This window comes from Hydractinia symbiolongicarpus, chromosome 8 (assembly GCF_029227915.1).
Source record: "Hydractinia symbiolongicarpus strain clone_291-10 chromosome 8, HSymV2.1, whole genome shotgun sequence".
Classification (NCBI taxonomy): Eukaryota; Metazoa; Cnidaria; class Hydrozoa; order Anthoathecata; family Hydractiniidae; genus Hydractinia; species Hydractinia symbiolongicarpus.
In genome coordinates, this window is record NC_079882.1 from 18,108,586 (window position 1) to 18,129,410 (window position 20,825).

General features: G+C 34.0%; 1 protein-coding gene across 9 annotated transcripts in view; it reads right to left on the bottom strand.

Moving 5' to 3' along the window:
- The window catches only part of LOC130655469 (serine-protein kinase ATM-like), a 255,466-nt gene that overhangs the window by 69,726 nt on the left and 164,915 nt on the right, over positions 1-20,825 (bottom strand). For all 9 annotated transcript variants that reach the window (XR_008984665.1, XR_008984666.1, XM_057458230.1 and 6 more), the window contains 3 exons: positions 19,469-19,651; positions 15,032-15,173; positions 14,749-14,956 (listed from right to left, as the gene is read on the bottom strand). Coding sequence is in view for 7 of the 9 variants with exons in the window: in XM_057458230.1 (XP_057314213.1) it covers positions 14,749-14,956; positions 15,032-15,173; positions 19,469-19,651 (533 nt within the window). In the remaining 2 variants the exon portion in view is untranslated. The remainder of the gene's footprint in view (positions 1-14,748; positions 14,957-15,031; positions 15,174-19,468; positions 19,652-20,825) is intronic.

A 20,825-nucleotide genomic window follows, 5' to 3' on the forward strand; every position in this document is an offset into this window, starting at 1 on the left:
AAATTTGCAAAATTGATTGTCAGTTAAATTAAAAATTCAGGGTTAGTCACAAATCCAGTAGACTTGACAATGATTTCAGGGGTGATGGGTAATGTCTATAGGCACATCAGTCCACAAACTAGCTAAATTTTTTGTTTTATCATTGTCATATTTACATCTAACGTATTTACTGTCCATGATTTTTTCACTCTTGCTAGATAAATTACTGGACAAATTGGTAACAGTTACATGGCTAGTCTTAATAACAACCAGGGTGGCCATAAAGTTTTTTTCCAAGAAAAAGAGGATTTTAAAGGAGATCTTGCACTGAATTTAGAGGATTTCTTTTTAAGAAAAATAGAGGATATTAAAGGATCAACTGTTTATTTAAGTCTATCAATTTCTGATGTCAAGAACAAATATTTTTATGAAAGTATCACTTTCAGGATAAATGATTAAAAAAACAATTGAAATAAAGCTTTTGATAAAGGAGGTATTGCCACCATGAAGGATAATACCAACAATTTATATCACTATAACAAAAGTAAAATCTCTGTAACATTATAGTGAAACTATCAAACTATTATTAGTGTGCCTGAAAAAAAAAGAGAGTTAAAGATATAGCATAAAATAAATAGTAATTAATAGTAAAATGTTCTCCCAGCGAAAAATCAAGCTGAACACATATGAAAGATCTTTGAAAGTTCTCAAGAAATCTTTTTATTTTCTTGAAAAATCTTTATCCTTTCTCAAGATATTTGTCTTTAAAATGGCGCTAATTATGCAAAATTTTGACGTCATGAACTAGCATGGAGCATGATCATGGTAACTAAATATTGAAATTTATGTTAAATGTTCAAAACGCCTTAAAGTGAATGACCAGGAAACATTTTTTAACTCTTTATGGCTTGTCAAAAATGTTAAATATAACACTCTCACAGAGCTAACTCATGACATCATGCAAAATTAGTGAACCTTCTTAGTCTAAATTCTAAAAAACCAATCAAGAATTTTGAAAAAAAATATTCAAATTCCTAGACAACCTTTCAAGCTATTTCATATGCAATTAACTTTATTTTTTGCAGGAGGTAACCTTTAAAGAGGAGATTTGGTTACATTTTCAACTTTTTAGAGAATAGAGGATTTCGGATAGAGAGTTTTTCAAAGAGGATAGAGGGTTTTTCAAAAAGAGGAGTTTAAAGGATTTTAGAAGAGGCATGGCCACACTGTCAACGCTCTGTTTACCAATATATTTCTAGATGAGGCAATAGATATTTTTATAGACTTTAAGGGTCTTTTTAAGCAGGACTTCAATATACTGTTGCAGTTAACCATAAAGAGTCATAAAATTTATCAAAAAATAGATGATGTAGCTATAGTATCTATATTAGGACCAACATTGGCTTACATATTTCTTTGTTACGACGCAAAAATCTTGCTCAACAACTGTCCTGAGGAACAAAAAGCAATTTAACAAAAGCTGCGTAGATGATATATTTGCATTATTTTCGCCACACTCACTTTTACTGTAATTTCAAGCATAGCTGAATTCTTGTCGTCCTAGTAAACATTTACTATAGTAACAGAAAAAAAGCTTATCTTGATATATGGACAACACACGATGGTAGTAATACATTCATTCTCAGTTTATAGAAGGAGACGTTTAATGGAGTATATTCATTCCATTAGCTTTGTTGCAGATATTTATAAATTTGGTCTTTTCTTTACATTAATAAATAGTTGTTTTTATATTTCGTTTCTTTTTCACTGCAAAGTTTCGAGATCCAAAGATGACTTTTTTACGTGATAGTTATCCTGAAAAAAGCTTCTACTTGTACATCCTTATGTAGGTAGGTCTTTACCTACAGAAGAAAGGGCATACAAGGGCTGGACTGCAGAAGTTCATTATTAGTAATCTTTGTTGTACTCTTACTGTTTTTTTGGGAACACACACTCACCTCTCTAATTTTTTTCAATATAAAGACTAAATACTAAAAGAAATGATGTGCGTGTCATATATAAATGCAAATGCAGTGGCTGCAATGAGAGCTATGCAGGTGAGCCATCCAGATATCTAAAAGTGGTGTTACACCATCAACAGGTAAAAAATCGGTGTCAATGCAACAATCTGCAGTACGTTATATTCATTTCTAAAGTCTAACTATACTTACTCCAACATATTTCAGAGAAGTTGTAAACGAACTTCATTACCTAAAACCAACTTATGAAATTCTTATTTGTGATTTAACGGCCCCTATTTTCGATTTTTGGAATATACCCTGTTATCGGTCATCAAAAGGTCCTTACAATATTTTGTATTTTGATCAGTGTTTCAAGCTCTACACAACTGGGACAACAAGTTAACAAATTTCTTTAGAGACATTTCTTCTATATGGATTGGTCATCACTTATATCTTTAAAACTTTTAAATTTATTGTCTTTTGCTTGGTTCTTCAGCGTATCACATGACGTGATATCCTAATTAGCATGCAGTACAGCTTGATTAAACTATCGCTACATTGAACTATTCTATTCCATATCTTTTGAACCCGGGGTGCTGGAAAAACCATTCTTTTTTTTGTAATGTAGTGGTCAAACTGACGATGAAAGAGCTGCAGTGGTGACTCTGCTAATATTTACATTTTTCGAGAAATCGAAGAAAAACTTTTTCTACCTCCTAATTTAGATGTAATGTCACCTAATTAAGCTGTATGATACAGCTTATTTAGAAGATCTCCAAATTAAGCTTTACAGCTTAATTAAGAGGATTTCCCTGACCATCTAGATTGTCATAAATTTTTTGCTGGGTTAAGGGGCTTCTTAAAATTTTTTTGGGCCCTGTTTGCGGGATATTGCGGTGTATTTCACAGACGGAAATCGGCTAAAGAGGGGGAAGGGAGGCCGTCCAAATCCTAGCGGCGATATTCTGCTAACAGGGCCCAAAAAACTTTTTGAAGCCCCCTAAACGTATATACCTAATGTAAATGGATGGTTTTTATTCAATGAAATGAGATATATAAAAGTCGGGCGACCCTGTGGATTTCTCAATGGGGAAAAGACTAGTTGGAATATTTTGTCTGTTTGTCAGTCTGTATTTTGTCTGTTTGTCAGCCAAACACGTCTTGTGTAAAATCACACCCGAAATGAAATGTGATACATAAAGAACGGGTGATCCTTTAATTTTTACCACGGGTAAACGATTTTTGTATTAATAAGAGCTGTATTTTGTTTGTTCGTTGGCAACCCTTCCATATGTATAGGAGTTTCTACTCTATATTAATACTCTTTTGTGCTTACTGTAGGGGGGGGGGGGGGGGGGGGGGTGGGGGTCAAATCGCACTTTTTCAAATTTTCTATACCTCATTTTATAATGACCCACCCATTTTATTGAAATTTGAGAATGAGACTCACTTCCTCATTTTATTATCACCCCCTACAAGTTTTTTGGATATCACAAAGCAGAATCTTTTCTTATAATCAAAACACAACTCTCTTTTCAAATCTAAAAAACAATACTACTTACAGGTTAAAAACAACAAATCTCAAAAAAACAAAAAACAACCACCGGTTCATTTTATTTTCACCCCCCCCCCCTATTTTACAGAAAATTTCTTGATACCCCTTAGTTCATTATATTATGACCATCCCCTCTACAAAATTTTTCCTGAAGTACCACTGCCGGCTTATTCGACCCCCTACAATTAACCACAAAAGAGTAATAGCCGTATTTTGTCTGTTTGTCGGCCAAAAGCGTCTTGTGTAAACACCACCACACACAAAATGAAATGTGATATACTAAGGACGGCGACCCTGTGAATCTTATCCTGAGTCACTGATTAGTATATTTATAATAGCTGTATTTTGTCTGTTTGTTGGCTACCCTTCCGTATGTATAGGAGTCTCTACTCTATATTAATAATAGCTGTATTATGAGTTTTCGTCATCCAAAAGCGTCTTGTGTAAAACCACACACTAAATGAAATGCGATATATAAAGGACGGGTGACCCCATAGATTTTTCCACACATAATGATATATCATGATATGTTGTTTTAAATTTATGATGATTAAATAAACGTATATAAATGTAAATATGAAGGTCTCCAGAAATTGAATTCTGTCATACTGAGGCTGTGGATTTTCTTAACATTTTCTTAAGGTTTTTAGATTTTAAAGTTCATTTTCTTTTAAAAAATTTTTTATATTGAAAAAAAAAACGTGTATTTTCATTTACAGGTCAAGAAACAACACAATTTTTTTCACTGAAATTACATCCTGAAAATTTTATTCTAAAAATGACAAAGTCTTTTTTTATTCAACGAAAATAATGTTTTTGCTAGTAAAACTGAAGCAGGTCAAAAACGCTTTTCTTATGGGAAAGAAAAACGTGTATACAACCAGTTAATCTGGCAAACCTGTGGATTACAACAGGTTAACAGCTAGTATTTTATAAAGGAGTTTCAGGTTATAATTTATTTAAGAGTGGGAGGTAAAAATCGCTTTAAGTGCAAGTTTCACATACTTTTTAACTTGATTTTTTGAGGTGTTGGTATCTTAGCAGACATAAGTTTGTTAATTTTTATACCGTGCTATTGAAAAAAAATTACAATGAATTTCTTTTCTTTTTTTAGGTTCAGCAACCGTCACTTGGCAGAGTATAAAAGAGAAGAAACTCGACAGAGTATAAAAGCTAGTTATTAAGAACATTCAGATATTCAAAACATTTAGATATTCAGAATTAATTGAACTTACTGAACCTTGAACTTGAATTTACTTATCGGTGAACTTAATAGTGAAATTATTGGTGAACTTAATAGTGAACTTGATAGTGAACTTATTGGTGAATTTATTAGTGAACTTATTGGTGAAATTACTGTATTTTTTGAGCCAGCTTCAAAACAAAATGACAGAGGTTTCTTTAGCTTTTAAGAGTGTTTTTCTCGATCACACGTTACCACCACTATTTGAACCCCGCATATAAAAACTATCGCTGTATGGTACTTTTAATTTCTGGTGATGTTGAAACTAATCCGGGGCCTTGCACTATTCTAAAGTCGGTACAGGGATCTTTTCATCAAGGCGATGTTAGGCTTGGAACTTTTATTGGTACACAATGTATGTCTAATTCCCCCTTTGCGATCGTTTGGTCGGCTCTTAAAAAAGTTACTTTTTGGAATCCAGGTGATCTTGATCATATCCTCTCCGAAGGAACAAAGTGGTACACAAACCTAGGATAAACAAACCAGTACTTAAGCGCAAGTGAGCTCCCAAATAGTTTGGTTCTTGAAAATGAGGTCATACAAATACAAAGTTTAGAAAATATTTCTCATATTATTACAGAAAATAGCACTTCATTATGCACTTTTCCTAATTCATCTGATTCCGATGAAAGGGCAAGGAATGCTGGGCATTATTAGCGGCGTTAGTTTTGCTATACTTTGGGGCCACCCACAATTTTATTTATTTGATCCTTATAGCAGAAATAGTTTAGGACAAATAACAGAATGGGGTAGGTCAATCCTTTTAAAATTTGATTCATTGCAGCATGTTGAAAACTACATACGCGAAATATACGTGTCCCCTGGTGAAGCAATGTGTCTTGAAACTCAATATTTAAAAATAATCACAACTGAACAGATAACTGGTAACATTATGCTTAACATTCGCAGGAAAAGAAAACTAGAACAGAACAGGAAGAACCGTGAATCTGAAAGAGGCCGAGTGAAACAAAAAAAATCAATACACAAATATCAGAAAACGGAACAGGGCCAAGCAAAGTTGAGAGAGTCCATATGCAAATATCGGAAAACGGAACAGGGACAAGCTAAGGTGAAAAAGTCGATAGGCAAATATTAAAAAACAGTAAATGGTCAATCCAGGCTAAGAGAGTCGAAAAGTAAGTTTAAAAAAACAGAACAGGGCCAAGCGAAGCAAAGGGAGTCCGTAGTTATATATCGGGAAACTAAGCATGGGCAACAGGCACAAAAAACTGTAAAGAAACGCCATGTAAGGGAAGGTAAAGAAACAAAACGTAAGCGTGTTAACAATTTGCCTGATTCTGATAAAAAAATAAACCAATTTAAAAAATGCATTGGAAATGAGCCATTTTATATGTGTCATATGTAATCGTTCTTTATATAAGCGGTCAATTAAATTCTTTCGCCACGTCGATTATCCTGCTATTTTGGAAGAACATTTTCGTTTCAGAGTACAAAGTTTTGATGGCAAAGAATACATGTGTGCAACATGCCATTCAAAACTTACAGAAGGAAAAATTCCTTCCCAAGCTGTATCTAATAATCTCCAAATGTTTGATCTCCCAGAATCAATGAGCACATTAGAACGATAAGAAAAAATTGTTATATCTAAAAGAATTTTATTCAAACGAATTGCAATAATACCTAAAGGTCAGTGTCCTAAGATAAGAGGTGCAATATGTAATGTTCCAATAAAAACCGATGAAATAAGCAATGTCTTACCAAGAGGAATTGATAACAATGGTGTAGTGCAAGTTGCGTTAAAGAAAAAACTCAATTTCAAATCTAACGTTTGCTTAGAATCGATAAGGCCAGATGTTATTTGGGAAGTTCTTTGTTATCTGAAACTGGTTAACCCTCTTTATTCAAATATTGAAATTAACCTCACAAACATACCACCTTCCTGGATTAATTTAACATCTAAACATGAAACTGGAGAAAGTGAAAATAAAATGAACGTTGATTTTGCAATAAAATCGACATCGAATAATAATATCGGTGATGTAATTCGGATATCACACGAAAAGACAAGTACCGCTTTCCCCGACCAAGTATTTCAACCAAAGATTACTGAATTATAGACAGAAGTTTGCCTCTGATACTGACTATATATTTTTTGCTCATGCAGTGACTCAACATCTTAATTCAAATAGTCGCATAAACATCGACATGCAAAAAATTAAAGCAGATGGTCTTACAGCAGGAATGATCTCTGCGAATTTTAAGGAAGAGTTAAGTCATTTATAGCCAGTGACGATGTTTTTACATTTATGAACACGTTGAAAGGAACTGATGCATATTGGAAGCGAAGATTTGGCTTTGGTAAGACAGCTAGGAATTCCAACATTTTTTATGACTTTGTCCTGCACAGACTTAAGATGGAATGAACTGGTTAAAATCATCACTAAATTAAAAGGTAATGACATATCTGAAGAAGAAATCTAAAATCTAAATTATTATCAAAGAACAGAGATTCGTAACAGTAATCCAGTTCTTCTAGCCAGACATTTCCAATACAGAGTTGAGACCTTTTTTAAAACCATAACGGACCATTCATCATCATCAACGGACCATTCATCAACATCATCATTCTCGGCTTAACGTCCGTTTTCCATGCTGGCATGGGTTGGACGGGGTATATTAATGACCCTCTTCCAATCTGATCTAGACTGTGTTAAATCTAAACTCAACTTCCTCTGTATCAAGTCTGTCCTTATAACCTCCTGCCAAGTCTTTCTCGGTCTGCCTCTGGGCTTTGCCCCAGGAACTATCAAGTCTCTACACTTTCTTACCCAATTATCCTCCTCTATTCTTTCCAAGTGCCCCAGCAAATTCAATCTTTTTATCTGGATAACATCTTTAATTCTACGGAGACTTAGCCTGCTTCTTAGCTCATCTGAACTCTTTCTGTCTCTCAGACTGGCGTTACACATCCACCTAACCATTCTCATATCATTCCTTTCTAAACGGTCAAGATCTTCCTGCTTCACTGCCCATGTCTCACTACCGTACAACATAACACTTCTTACACAGGCCTCATACAACCTACCTTTTACCTCAATTGACAGGGCTCTGCTAGTCAACAAAGGAAGTAACTCTTTGAACTTTTTCCAAGCAGAACCTATCCTGCAAGTAACACTTCTTCCAACACCCCCTTCACTGCCCAACATATCACCTAAGTAACAGAGATAGATAGATAGATAGATGTGCATATTTTACATGGCTAGCCTCACAAATATCGAGGGATATACCCTGTCTATTATTTCCAGGAGGGGCCATGGCGTAGATGGAGAGTCCTAGAGTATTTAATGCTCATTTTGAGCTACGCAGACCCAATTGGAGCCCGCGCTGTACTAGACAACTCCCGGCAACATCCAACGGCCCACACAGTGTGCCATCTTCCCAATTTCCCTCACATGGCTTGGGTTAACCCGGGGCTATGGTAACATTCACTCGCCCATGTTGAATCGCCGTCAAGAGGAATCGAACCCCGGTCTCCCGCACAGAGTACGAGAGCTATAACCACTAATCTACGGCGCCACAAAAGAAGTTCTCAACTATCTCTAACGAGCCACTGTTGTACATCATTAAAGCTGGAAATACTTCATTCTCTATAATCTCACCTTTGCAACGCTTGCATACAAACTGAATGTCAGCTCTTAACCTTCCACTAATACTACTGCACTTCTTATGTACCCAATGCTTGCAAGTCTGACAAAAAATTGAGTTACTACCAACCCCTTTCCTGCAAACTCCACAAGGCCACTTTCCGACTACAAGGTCACACTTGGCTGCAATGCTACTAATCATGACTTTAGACTTTGCTGTGTTTACCTTTAGCCCTTTCTCTTCTAGTCCTTTCTTCCACTTCTCAAACTTTTCAACTAATTCTTCCATCGACTCTGCTATGAGAACCAAATCATCTGCATACAATAACTCCCATGGACAACCTGTTCTGAACTCCATCGACAGCGCTTCTAAGACTAGAATAAACAACAAAGGACTAAGTACAGAACGCTGATGTACACCAACATTTACACTAAATTCATCACTAAGTGAATCGTTAATCCTGACACGACTTCTAGCATTGCTGTACATAGACTGTACAATTGTAACTAGCCACTCATCCACACCTAATTTTCTCATAGTCCACTAAATAACTTTACGTGGCACTCTATCAAAAGCTTTCTTTAAATCTACAAAGGCAAAATAGAGATTCTTTCTCTTTTCTAAATACTTTTCCTGAAGCTGTCTGAGTAAAAATATTGCATCTGTAGTGCCACGCCCTGGAACAAAACCAAATTGCATCTTATCTATATCAATTCTTTCTTTAAGTAACTTATCAATCACTCTTTCAATAACTTTCATTACTTGATCAACCAACTTCAAACCTCTATAGTTACCCCTTTCTAATGCATCACCCTTAGCCTTGAAACAATTCACTATTACACGTGACTGCCACTCACTCGGAATAGCACCATCCTTTATAATCTGGTTAGCAAGACTTGTAATAAGCTCAACTCCAATATATCCAGATGCTTTTACCATCTCTGCAACAATACCTGATACTCCTGCAGCCTTGCCAATCTTCAATTTCCTAATAGCCTCCACTACCCATTCTGTCTTGATCTGCATAGCTGGCCCTTCTACAACATCATCATCAGACAAATTATCCTCGTCCCAATCAAACTCAGTGTTAAGCAACCTCTGATAATGATTCTTCCAAGCTACCCTTTTCTCCTCCTCTGTGCTAGCCAAAACACCTTCATCAATACGTATACACTTCTCACCTACAACATCTTGATTAGTCTTCTTTATTTGCTTTGCTATCTTGAATACCTCATTGCGCTGGTCTTCCCTTGTTAACACATCTGCAAATCTGTTTCTCTCTGCTTCTGATTTTGCCTTATACACTGCTGTACGAGCGTGACGCTTAGCTTCTAAGTAAACATTTTTACTACCACCTGACTTCCACTCTTTCCAAAGTTTCCTCTTTTCCTTTATACACTGGTCAACCTCATTATTCCACCACCAGGTCTGTCTATGTCTAGCTGGTCCTTTCGTCCACCCACAGGTATCATCAGAAGCTTCTAGAAGACAATTCTTCAAAGTAGTCCAAGTACTTTCAACATTGTCCCTATCGCATTGACCATTGTGGGCTAACTGCTGAACTTTTGCACTAAATTGTCTTGCTACAATCTCTTCCTTCAGCGTCCATACTTTTCGACGGGGCCTGTACTTTCCCTTGGCTTCTTTAACACTCTTCAAGATAATATCACAAACCAGCAACCTATACTGGGAAACACACTCTTCCCCCGATATAACTTTCACGTCCTTCACCACTTTCTTGTCTGACTTTCTAATCAGGAAGTAATCTGTCTGACTCTTACTGAATGATGTGTTGCAAACCACCATGTTTGTTGCCATTCCAAACTCAAGCAATCTCTCCCCTTCCTTATTTCTGCTCCCAAATCCATAGCCTCCATGCACACCTCTATAACCTTCAGATGGCTTCCCAACATGACCATTAAAGACGCCGCCCACCATGACAAGTTCAGTGTCTCCAAACTTTGATGTGACTGCTATTAACTCATCATAAAACTTATCTTTATCTTCCTCACTGAGTCCACACTGTGGAGCATAAACTGACAGAAAAGTGACAATCCTATTACCTATCAAAAACTTTATCACTATAATACGACTATTAACACGCATAACATCTATTACTTTTTCTACCCACTTCTCTGCAACGAATATGCCAACTCCTCCATATCCATCACTATTACTAATCCAAAAAAGCTTATACCTTGCCCTCCTACCTTCCACAAATCTCACTGAAGCTCCTCTCCACCTGACTTCCTGAACACAACACATATCAACAGATCTATGTTCTAACATTTCAACTACTTCACCTGCTCTACCTCTCAGAGTACCAACATTTACACTAGCCATCCTCAACCTAGTGTTATCTACCATTAGGTAAAGTAAACTACTACGCCATTAGAGTTGAATTTCAGGTAAGAGGTAGCCCACACATCCACTCTTTATTATGGGTTGTTAATGCACCGATTTTACGTAGCCATAATAAGAAAGAATTATTGCATTTGTGGATAACATAGTTAAATGCCAGCTTCATAATAAAGAAAGCAACCCAGTTCTTCACAAACTAGTTTCGACATATCAAACACATTCTCATTCCAAATCTTGTCGTTAGTATAAAAAAATTGTCGATACTCTTTCGGGAAATTTTTTACAGACCATACAATTGTCGCTGAGCCTTTACCTGACAACATCTCTAAGGAAGAAAGGGAAACACAGTTAAGGGAAAGGAAGACTATACTAGAAAAAGTAAAAACTTACATAGATTCAAATTTGAATCCAAGATTAAACAATACTCTACATCCAGATGAGCCTAGTTATACCCAACCAGGTACAATTGAAGAAATTCTTCAAAGTTTAGCCATTACAAAAGAATAGTATGAACACGCACTGAGCATATCTCCTGATAACGGATTTCAAATTCACTTTCGAAGGCTTCCAGGTTCTTGTTTTATTAATAATTATTTTACTGAGGGTTTGATGGCATGGGAAGCCAACATAGACATTCAGCCTGTTCTTGATTATTATAAAGCAGTTTTTTACATGTGCGCTTATCTCTCTAAAACTGAAGACGAATCTTCAGAAGCGATGAAAAAGGCGGCATCACAAGCATTAGAAACTGGTGATTCGTTATTTGTACAAATGAAATCAATTGCAAATGCTTATCAAAATCGTGAAATGTCAGTTCAAGAAGCAGTTGCTATTATAATGCCAGAAATATGGTTTCCAAATGACATTTCCAGCTGTAGTTTTTGCAAATAGTAACATTCCTGAAAAGCGATACAGGGTATGTCGTAACGAAGAAGAAATTTTAAGTTTACCAGCAGACAGTACGGATATTTTTAAACGAAACATGTTGGATAGATAATGGATAGACCGAATCCAGAATTTAAAAAGGCAAATATCCCATGTTGGAACAAATGTGTTATGCTGAGTTCTTGTCAACCTACTCTATGAAAATAAAACCAAAACCTGAAGATGAAGATGACAGCCAACCAGAAGTACTTGAAGAAATAATAACTGAGATTCAAATCGAATCTCTTTATCCAAAAACTATACCTCTGATGTCATGTTAAACTTGCGAAAAGAAAAATGTGTTCTAAGATACCATGTACCTATTCGAGAAAAAATCCAGAAGGGTATGCACATCATTTGCTTTTCATGTTTTATCCTTTTCGCCAGGAAGCAGAATTGTTAAGTGAAAACTCGGGTACTTACACAGAGAAATTATTGGAAAACGGTGTATTAGAAATTAAAAATACAAATAAAAGAATATGCAAACCATTTGGTGAACTTGTTGAAGAAGCAATGATAGATTTTCACACAAATGTAAATAATCTTGATTCCTTTGTCGAACAAGAAAGCGACGATGTTTCCGATGAGATGAATAATATAAATAACCATAGCGATGACAAAGTTCAAAATGAGACTAATAACGTACCAATTATTTCTAATGTCACTGAACCAGGAATATCCGATGATGAATTACATAAAAAATTCGAAAATTAAATGAAACTCGCAAATTTTTGAAGTTGTAAATGATTAGGTTAGAAATTACATAAAAAGCTTGGCATGTAAGGCACATCATGAAATTGAGCCGATTCACATCTTTCTAACAGGAAGTGCAGGTTGTGGAAAGTCCTACTTGATAACAACAATTTCTGACATGCTAAAAAAAGCACTTTCTTATCGTGCAGGGAACTTAAAAAAAAATAAAATTCTCATTTTAGCGCCCACTGCTGTTGCTGCCATCAATGTAGAGGGAAATACAATACATTCAGCTTTAGGTATACCAGTTGATAGAAGTTTTACTAAAAACATTTCTAAGTTGAGTGATAAAAAGAGATGCATGCTGCGAACTAGGCTTTCAGAGCTAAGCATTATCGTAACAGACGAAATCTCAATGGCTTCAAACAAGCTATTTTTGCATATTCACCAACGTATATTTGGATGTGGGGATTTCTACCAACTTCCACCAATTCAAGCAAGACCAATTTATGCAGACTACAAAGATGTAATGTTAAATCTTTCGCATTGCTGGAAATATTTTAAGATTGCTGAACTGACGGAAGTTAAGAGACAGCGTGGTGATCAATGTTTGATTGAATTATTAAACAATATCAGAGTAGGGAAATTATTTTATGTTGACAACACATATCGATATATCAGATAAACTTATTAACAAACAGATTGGGACTGTTCATCGTATAAAAACATATGGGTTAGGAAAAGTAACAAAAATATATTTGAAAATGGAAGACAAGAGTACAGGAGTTAAAGCTATGAGAACAGATCCATATGTCATGCAAGAAAATGTTATTTCAATAAGCAGGATTGAAAAGGAAATCAAATTTAATAAACATAATCTAACTACACCAACAATGAAACGAATGCAATTCCCACTAATGCTGGCATGGGCTTGTTTGTTTTGATTTAATAAAGCAACAAGCCTTTTACTCAGGACAAATCTATGTCGCATTAAGTCGAGTCACAAGTTTAGAGGGTTTATACCTAACGGGACATTTTCCAGATCAAGCTATTAAATCAGACACATGAGCAACCGAGCAATACAATTATATGCGAGCACACTCAAAATTGACATTAAAAGATACTGGCGTAATTAGTGAAAATTCTATAATAGTAACTTTGCTTAATACAAGATCCTACAAGAAACATAAAAACGATATTAAGTCCGACCGCGTTTTAATGGAAAGTGATTTATTATGCCTCACGGAAACTCAGATACCATTGAACTCACATTGCGAATCAAAACTAGATTACTTTACTTTATTCCAAACAACAATGTGGACAAATTTTCTAGTCTTTTAGTTGGTCATAATGAAACTATAGAATTGTTTGATATTGTAAAAATTCCTGGTGCAATATTTTTTAAAATGACAAAAAACACTATTAATGCTCTGGTTCTATATTGTAAAAATTCCCTCAATAGAGATGAGTCATTAAACCTTATTCAACATTTTTTGCGAAATGAAACTGTTGATATTATACTCGGAGATTTTAATGTGAATGCATTTAGCGAATGATTTTTTTACTGGATATAAACAAGTTGTAACCTCTCCAACTCATATATCAGGTTCACTTATTGACCATGTCTATATCCGTGAGAATGTTTTAAACACTTTTAATGTAGAGACCTTCGTTAAAACTGTCTATTTCAGTGATCACGATGCAATCAGGCTTAAACTTTCTCTCTCTGATTTAGAAAAATGGAACATAAAATCTTTACAGACGACTTCAAACAACTTTTTTCTTCGTGTTTTTAACCTCCTTTATTTTTATTTGCATTTGTTTTAATTTTTAAATTAATAGTGTCTTCGATCGCATATAAATTCTTTCCAACATTTTTGCTAAAGCCGGAAATCTTCAAGCCGCAGGGCTTCTTGTTTTTTCCTTAAAACTAGTCTTCTATATTAGTACCATGTGCCTACATTTAAAAAGTGAAGTGGTGCTTTTTTGTTAATCCAGTTATTTTACAATTTAATATCAAATCATGTTAATAGCGTTTTTTAAATTAGTGATCCTGGCCTCGGTGGGGACCAACTGAGACCAACGTTTCCAAAACTGGGTCAGCGGCACATTTCATATTCGACAGGTTAATGTCATCCACGCTTTTAAAAAATATTTTTAACTGTTTGTCAAACACACACCATTCTACCCACTATTTTGATCAGTGTTTTACAATCTACACAATAGTGGGAACTGGAATTTCTGAGTAAAAATTGCTGACATCAGTAAAATCTATTTCCTTGAAATGTTTGCTTCTCTAATTAATAATTGCTGAATGAAATTTTTATAAACAAAATGCATAAGCTACATTAAAATTATGCAATTACATTAATTAGATTTAATAACTATGTTGTTATTCAATTTATTACTTAAGAATTGTAGAATACCTTAACGAATCACAAGCAATTTCCAGAAACATTGCAGCTGCATAATACAATGAGCAATGGAAAGCTGCATTAGCATATTCATTATAGTTAATGTCCAGCCAAAAATTGTTATCCCAAGGTGTGCTCGTCTTAACAATATAGCTTGGTACATTATGTCTTCTAAGCTCTTGTATTAGATTGATTAATACGATCATTTTCTTTTCAGCATCTAAAATAGCTATAAATTGTCAAAATTTGGAAAACTGATGAGGAATATGTAATAAGTTTATAAAAACTTATGTACCTTTTTTTTGCACAGCATTTTTTTTAAGTGCCAAGAATGAGTTTACCCACTTATTAAAGAATTGGGTCATCACATGTTGATTATCATGCTTTTGCAAAACATCTTGTAGCAACACTGGCAGGCAGAGATTACCAAATAAAGTCTAGGTGGTAAATAAATGAATTATTTTTTAAAAATGAAAAAGAAAATACGGAGGAACAGGGATTTAGACATTATCACTATAACAAAATACACACACACACAAATGAAATGCGTTGTCAAGAGTGAAGGTTACTACTTCTTTTTCAAAGTTAGCTCCCATTTTTATCAAATTTATCCATAAAATGCTGAACGATGCTGATTGATCGCTTTGAAAGATAACAATTTTTGATATAGCAGACATTATGTGAGGGGGGAAGGATTTTTACCAATAACAAGTGTCATTAATTACCGACATTCCGTGATTGTGTGATTTCTCTGAATTGATTTTTCAAATCACTTATACATGATGTAGTTTAAATAGAAAATTGATGTCGTTGAGGCAGTTTTCTAGCTTCTGAGCCTCTATTGTAGCAAAATCCAGTCTAAGCAAATGATGCACTGTGTGTCACGGGTGGTTTAAAGTGAAATCTCTCTTAGATTTCACTTTAAACCACCCGTGACATACATACGCAAGATTTAACAATATCCGTAAAAGTAGAATAATGACAGCCAGTATAAAACTAAGTAATCAAAACAAACCAAGATCAATTTTACATCTTTGTTATTTTCGTCTTTATTTACCACATTTCGTGTCTCAATAATGTGGTTACCATTTTGCATGAAAGACAGACATATACATGTATTTATATATAGATATTACAAACTTTTTCAGATGTCAAAAGTAGCAAGCCATCAAGAAATACTGCGCGTAAGGTTGCACGGCAAATTAAAAAAGTGGCCTTTATGGCAGCAGTGGTCGAATGGACACATGTAGATTTCTGCTATTATTTGCTTTCGCTGCTCTTTATCACATTTTTCTATGATGGAGGCTGTTTGTTTTACAAATGCATCACTGGAATTCATCCTGTCAATGTACCACAATTTGTTCACATGTCCAACATTTCTTTTTTCATGTTTTTTAAACTACTTCTAATTATGCTTAGTGCCATGTACAAATCATGACTGGCATTTTATAACAAAACACAATGAAATTTTTGAATAACTCCTGGAGGGAGGCAAGAATAAAATAATTTTACTGATTGTATAACCAAATCTTTGTGACGTCACCAATTTTACCATAGATTTATGGTATTTATAGCTTCTTGGAAAAAATAATATGAAAAAAAGTTTTTGTCTACGTTCATGTTACAGTCTCACACTGTTTCCTAAACTTGTTTTATACTCTCTTTAACTTCAGAAGCATATTTGAAAGTCTTGTGGCTCCTTTAAAATTTTTGTGAAAAATATCTTTTGTGAATTATAATTTTAATGATTTTTTATGAGAACTAACTTTAGGTATAGGCATGGGTGTTTTTTAATATCAACAAAATATAAAAAACACTATTTTAAATGGATACAAAGCGTTGGTTAAGAATTAATAGCCCAAAAACCTTCAACAATAAGGATGAAAGTAAAATACAGTAATTTTTATCTCATGTAAAAATTCTGGAATAAATAAAAATTCAAGAAAATTAACATTTCCAAACTCATTTGAATATGGCCTACTTTCATCCACGCAAAATTACTACAGAGAAGCCTAACAAATACTGGTAAACAAGGGTGGGTTTTATAAATTGTATAAATTGTATTGACTTGCACCCGTCCTTGGCATGTATGATAACAACTCAACATTGGTGCTTTTTTTCATTTAACTCCCTTAGCAATTGTTTGCTTAATTATTCTTTTTAGGCTTTGCTAGAATTTATTATTTTTCTGTTTAAAATACAATAATAAAAAATATGCGTATTAAAGGAGTTGTCCAATTTATTCGTTCTTTGGATTCAACTAGTATAAAATTTTATTCTTTTTTCGAAAAATTGTTTATTGATCTTTTAATCAATGCGCAAAGATCGTCTTTTTTAAAAAAACCTTTTGCTGTGACGTCATAATTGGCGATGTTAGTTTCGAGAGAAAGACAGAGACAGGGAGAGAGAGAAAGAAAGAAAAGCTTGATACTCAGATCATCACATATATGAACACAGAAGAAAGTAAGATGTCGAACAGCGAAGAAAAATTAGATTATGATATTTTTGAAGAAAACAATTTTGGAGAAGATGACGACGGTGATGATGAGATGGAAAACTTTGATAAGCTTTTTAAAGGCATGAGGCAGCAACTTTATCAATTCTGGCCCACTAAATAACATGATAACAAAAACATTGAAACTGAGAGAGAAACGATATTTTTAGTAAAACATTGGGAAAGTTTTCGTGTTGGGAAAAACGAATGGTGCAAATGCGATAACTGCAAGGCTGAAACTGGGGAGATGATCGTCTTTGTTGCACGAAAGTGGATGCATTAACAGACGAACAATTCCAAGGTTTATATGCTTAAACATAATCTTTTTAATATGATTAAGCTGCATAAAAATTATTATTAAAATATAAAATAATAATGATATGTATCGTACAAATATCTGCTGTTCTTTTAGAAAAAAATGAATAACTGAGAATGAGGATTTCAAGCAACTTTGTCTCATAAAAAGTTATCTTACAGAACAAGAAGGGAATTTCTGCAAGCCAAGCCTACCACCAAATCTTTTCAGTTTGCTGCTTACAAGCAATTCATTTGGTTCGTTTTCTAACAACTTGGAAAAGGCAATCGCCGAGTTATACCGTCGTGTGTCGTGTGGAAATTAAAACAAGTTTTCCCTGAGAAAGGATGGCGTCTATGTCTCTTACTCGGAAAAATAACCAAAAAATATATCATGATTATAATTATAGAAAAGAAAATTAAAAACATATTTGTAATTATGAAGTTGCGATCTTCGATTCTCTAAAATATCATTCTATTTGCTGAATTTTCTTAGCACTCAAAAAATCCATTTGCCAACTATGACGTCACGGCTATTTAAAAAGGATAAAATAAAATAAGATTATTTTTTTTTGATTTTTTGTGCAATCCGTGCCCAATAAGTGCCCCTGTCGAATAAGCACCCCCTCCCATTGAAAAAAGGGGGCACTTATTAGGATCGGCACCAAAAATTAACGATTTTTACTATGACCATATGTTTTATTAAATAAAATCATTTGAAAAATTAAATTAGCTATTTTTTATTCATCAAAAGTCATTTCAAAGTGGGTATAATTTATAGGTATAATCAAAATTTCCTCTGATAGAATTTTTGCAATTCTCTTGTCCTTGGTAAAGGTGTCAAATTTGCCAGGAGCTACAAGTCCACCTTTCCGTTTAACTTCCAACTACTGTATTTCTTTCTTTTTCATTTGTATTTCAATTATTTATTCATAAATTTATGAAAATGAATGAAGTTTAAACAAATTTTTTTTTGGAAAAAATTAATAAGCACCCCTGCTGAATTAACCGCTCCTGCCAAATTGGCTCCCCTGACAAGATGAAAGTTTTAAATCCATCTATATAGAAAACTTCAACCTGTTGTATACTTATCATTTTGTGTTCTTTAGTAATTTTCTTTGTTAAAAAACAACATACATACCTATATGTAGGATGTATAATTTGGTCTTACAGAGGGAAACAGAGGCACATTTATCATAAAGTATTTTAAATAAAATACCTTAAAGAATATCCTGAACGAATTTTAGCTGAGTTTAGACGAATTTTAGTCATCTACCCAATTGCTTCATCCTACAGTCGTCGTTAATTCGCACTCACTCTAATGATTAAGTCATTCACTAATTATTAATATTTCTGGGAATATAACTATCACTAAGTTTGCCAATATGATCTTTAAGTGAATAATTACCAGGTTTAAATTTGTGTCAGACATGTCTGTTGCCATTTCTGCCTTCAGTATGATTAATCATTCTCTCATGAAAAATAAGCTCTGCAACTCATTGCAGCTATTCCCCAGCTAAAATCTTGTTCAGCAATGCAATGGACCTGCATGTGTTTAAAACATCTGAAAAACTAATAATCGAATCCTCAGAAATGTTATAAAAATCATATTTTTGCACCGTTTAACTCATTTTGCACATAAATTCTCTATTTTTAGGCAAACTTTTTTCTAAAAAAACTGACTTCGTCATATTCGATGGTCCATTTTTCTCTATCTTTCTGCAAAAAATCAGAAAAATATATTAATCTAATTCTGAGAAAAGCTGGTAACGGACGGACACATAGGACCTCACCTGTACCAGGTAGGTTCAAAGGGAGAAAGGTTAAACATTAGACAAATGCAAAAGTAATGCTAATGTAATTGGACAAAATATTCAAAACAAAATATCTTACAAATTAAAAAGTACATGTGCGGATACCAAGAGCAAAATAAATTCAACTTACATGAACTTGACACAGACGGTCAGTTTGTACTAAGAAGTTGCTTTGAACAACCTTCATTAAAACATCAACCAATATTCTTAACCAATCTTCGCAATTTAACTTACTATGGATTGATAACTGATCATGTGGTAATATTATGAAGCTGGCGTTTGATGGAGATTTTAAACTACTCTTCAAAGAGTCCTAAATAAAACAAAAAGTTTATGTTGTTGTTGCTGTTGTTTTTTTAACTCAAATAACTTTTTGCACAAAAACACCTTTTAATAGCAAAACAGGTAGTAATCATAAAATGCAGTACATAATGCGCTAGCATCAGGTGTGCATGTGTGATATTACTCTTTTCAGAAACGTAATTAAAAGCTGACATCTTGTGATTTTTTTAACTTTCATAACTCCTTGTGATGAAATTAATTTTTGGGAAAATTTTCATACTTGGACTAGTCGATAGGGCCAATGGAAAAATTTATGTTGCCCTTATCACGTAGATCTTAAAACACTGATCAAGAAAATGTATATGATCATGTGCTTTTGACGAACGTTTGATAAGTTAAAAGGGTTTAAAAATTTTGACGATGTCATCAACCCGTTCATTCCGAAACGCATCTAGGGACACAGGTTTAGAAAACTTACCTAATTTAGTCCAACGTTGTCCATAGTTACCCACACGGTGAAAAATGACTAACGTCACAACCTTGTTACCCAGTTATTTTATTCAAAATTTTAAATGCATTGTAATGGCTTCATTATTATAATATAAGATAGTGACATTAAATTATTGTTATTGAGGTTGTGACGTTTAATTAGTCAATAAGCATTTGAAAAATGCATGTTTCCGCGACTTCAAAGAAAAATGAACAAATCCATTTCGCTTGTCACAGACACACACACACTCTCTGTATTGTTATAAGAAATTGTATTGCGTTTTATTTTTTCAAATGTTGAAACTGGCTAAAGAGTGTTGCATGGCGTTATATTGAATCGATACATACTTAAAATGTATGTTGGTTACTAGGCAGTTACCAAAGTGTGTTTAAGAAGATATACAGTAGCCAGGAATAAAATACAGATAAGATATGATAGCAGATCAACCAAAAGGACATCATTTTTGATTTCATGACATGAGCAATAATACTCTTAGAAGAACAGAACTTCTTATTTGGATCCTAATGTTGGTAAAGTTAATTTTCGAAAGAAACTAATTTTTTTTTTACGTTTAGTCACAAACATTTACCAAGAGCCAAGACCATAGCATTAATAACATCTGAGAAAGTAAAATCCTATTTTTAACATATGCAATGGGGTTTCCGTTCCCAACGATGTCATCAAGTTAATTTTTACATTACTTTTGGCACTCATA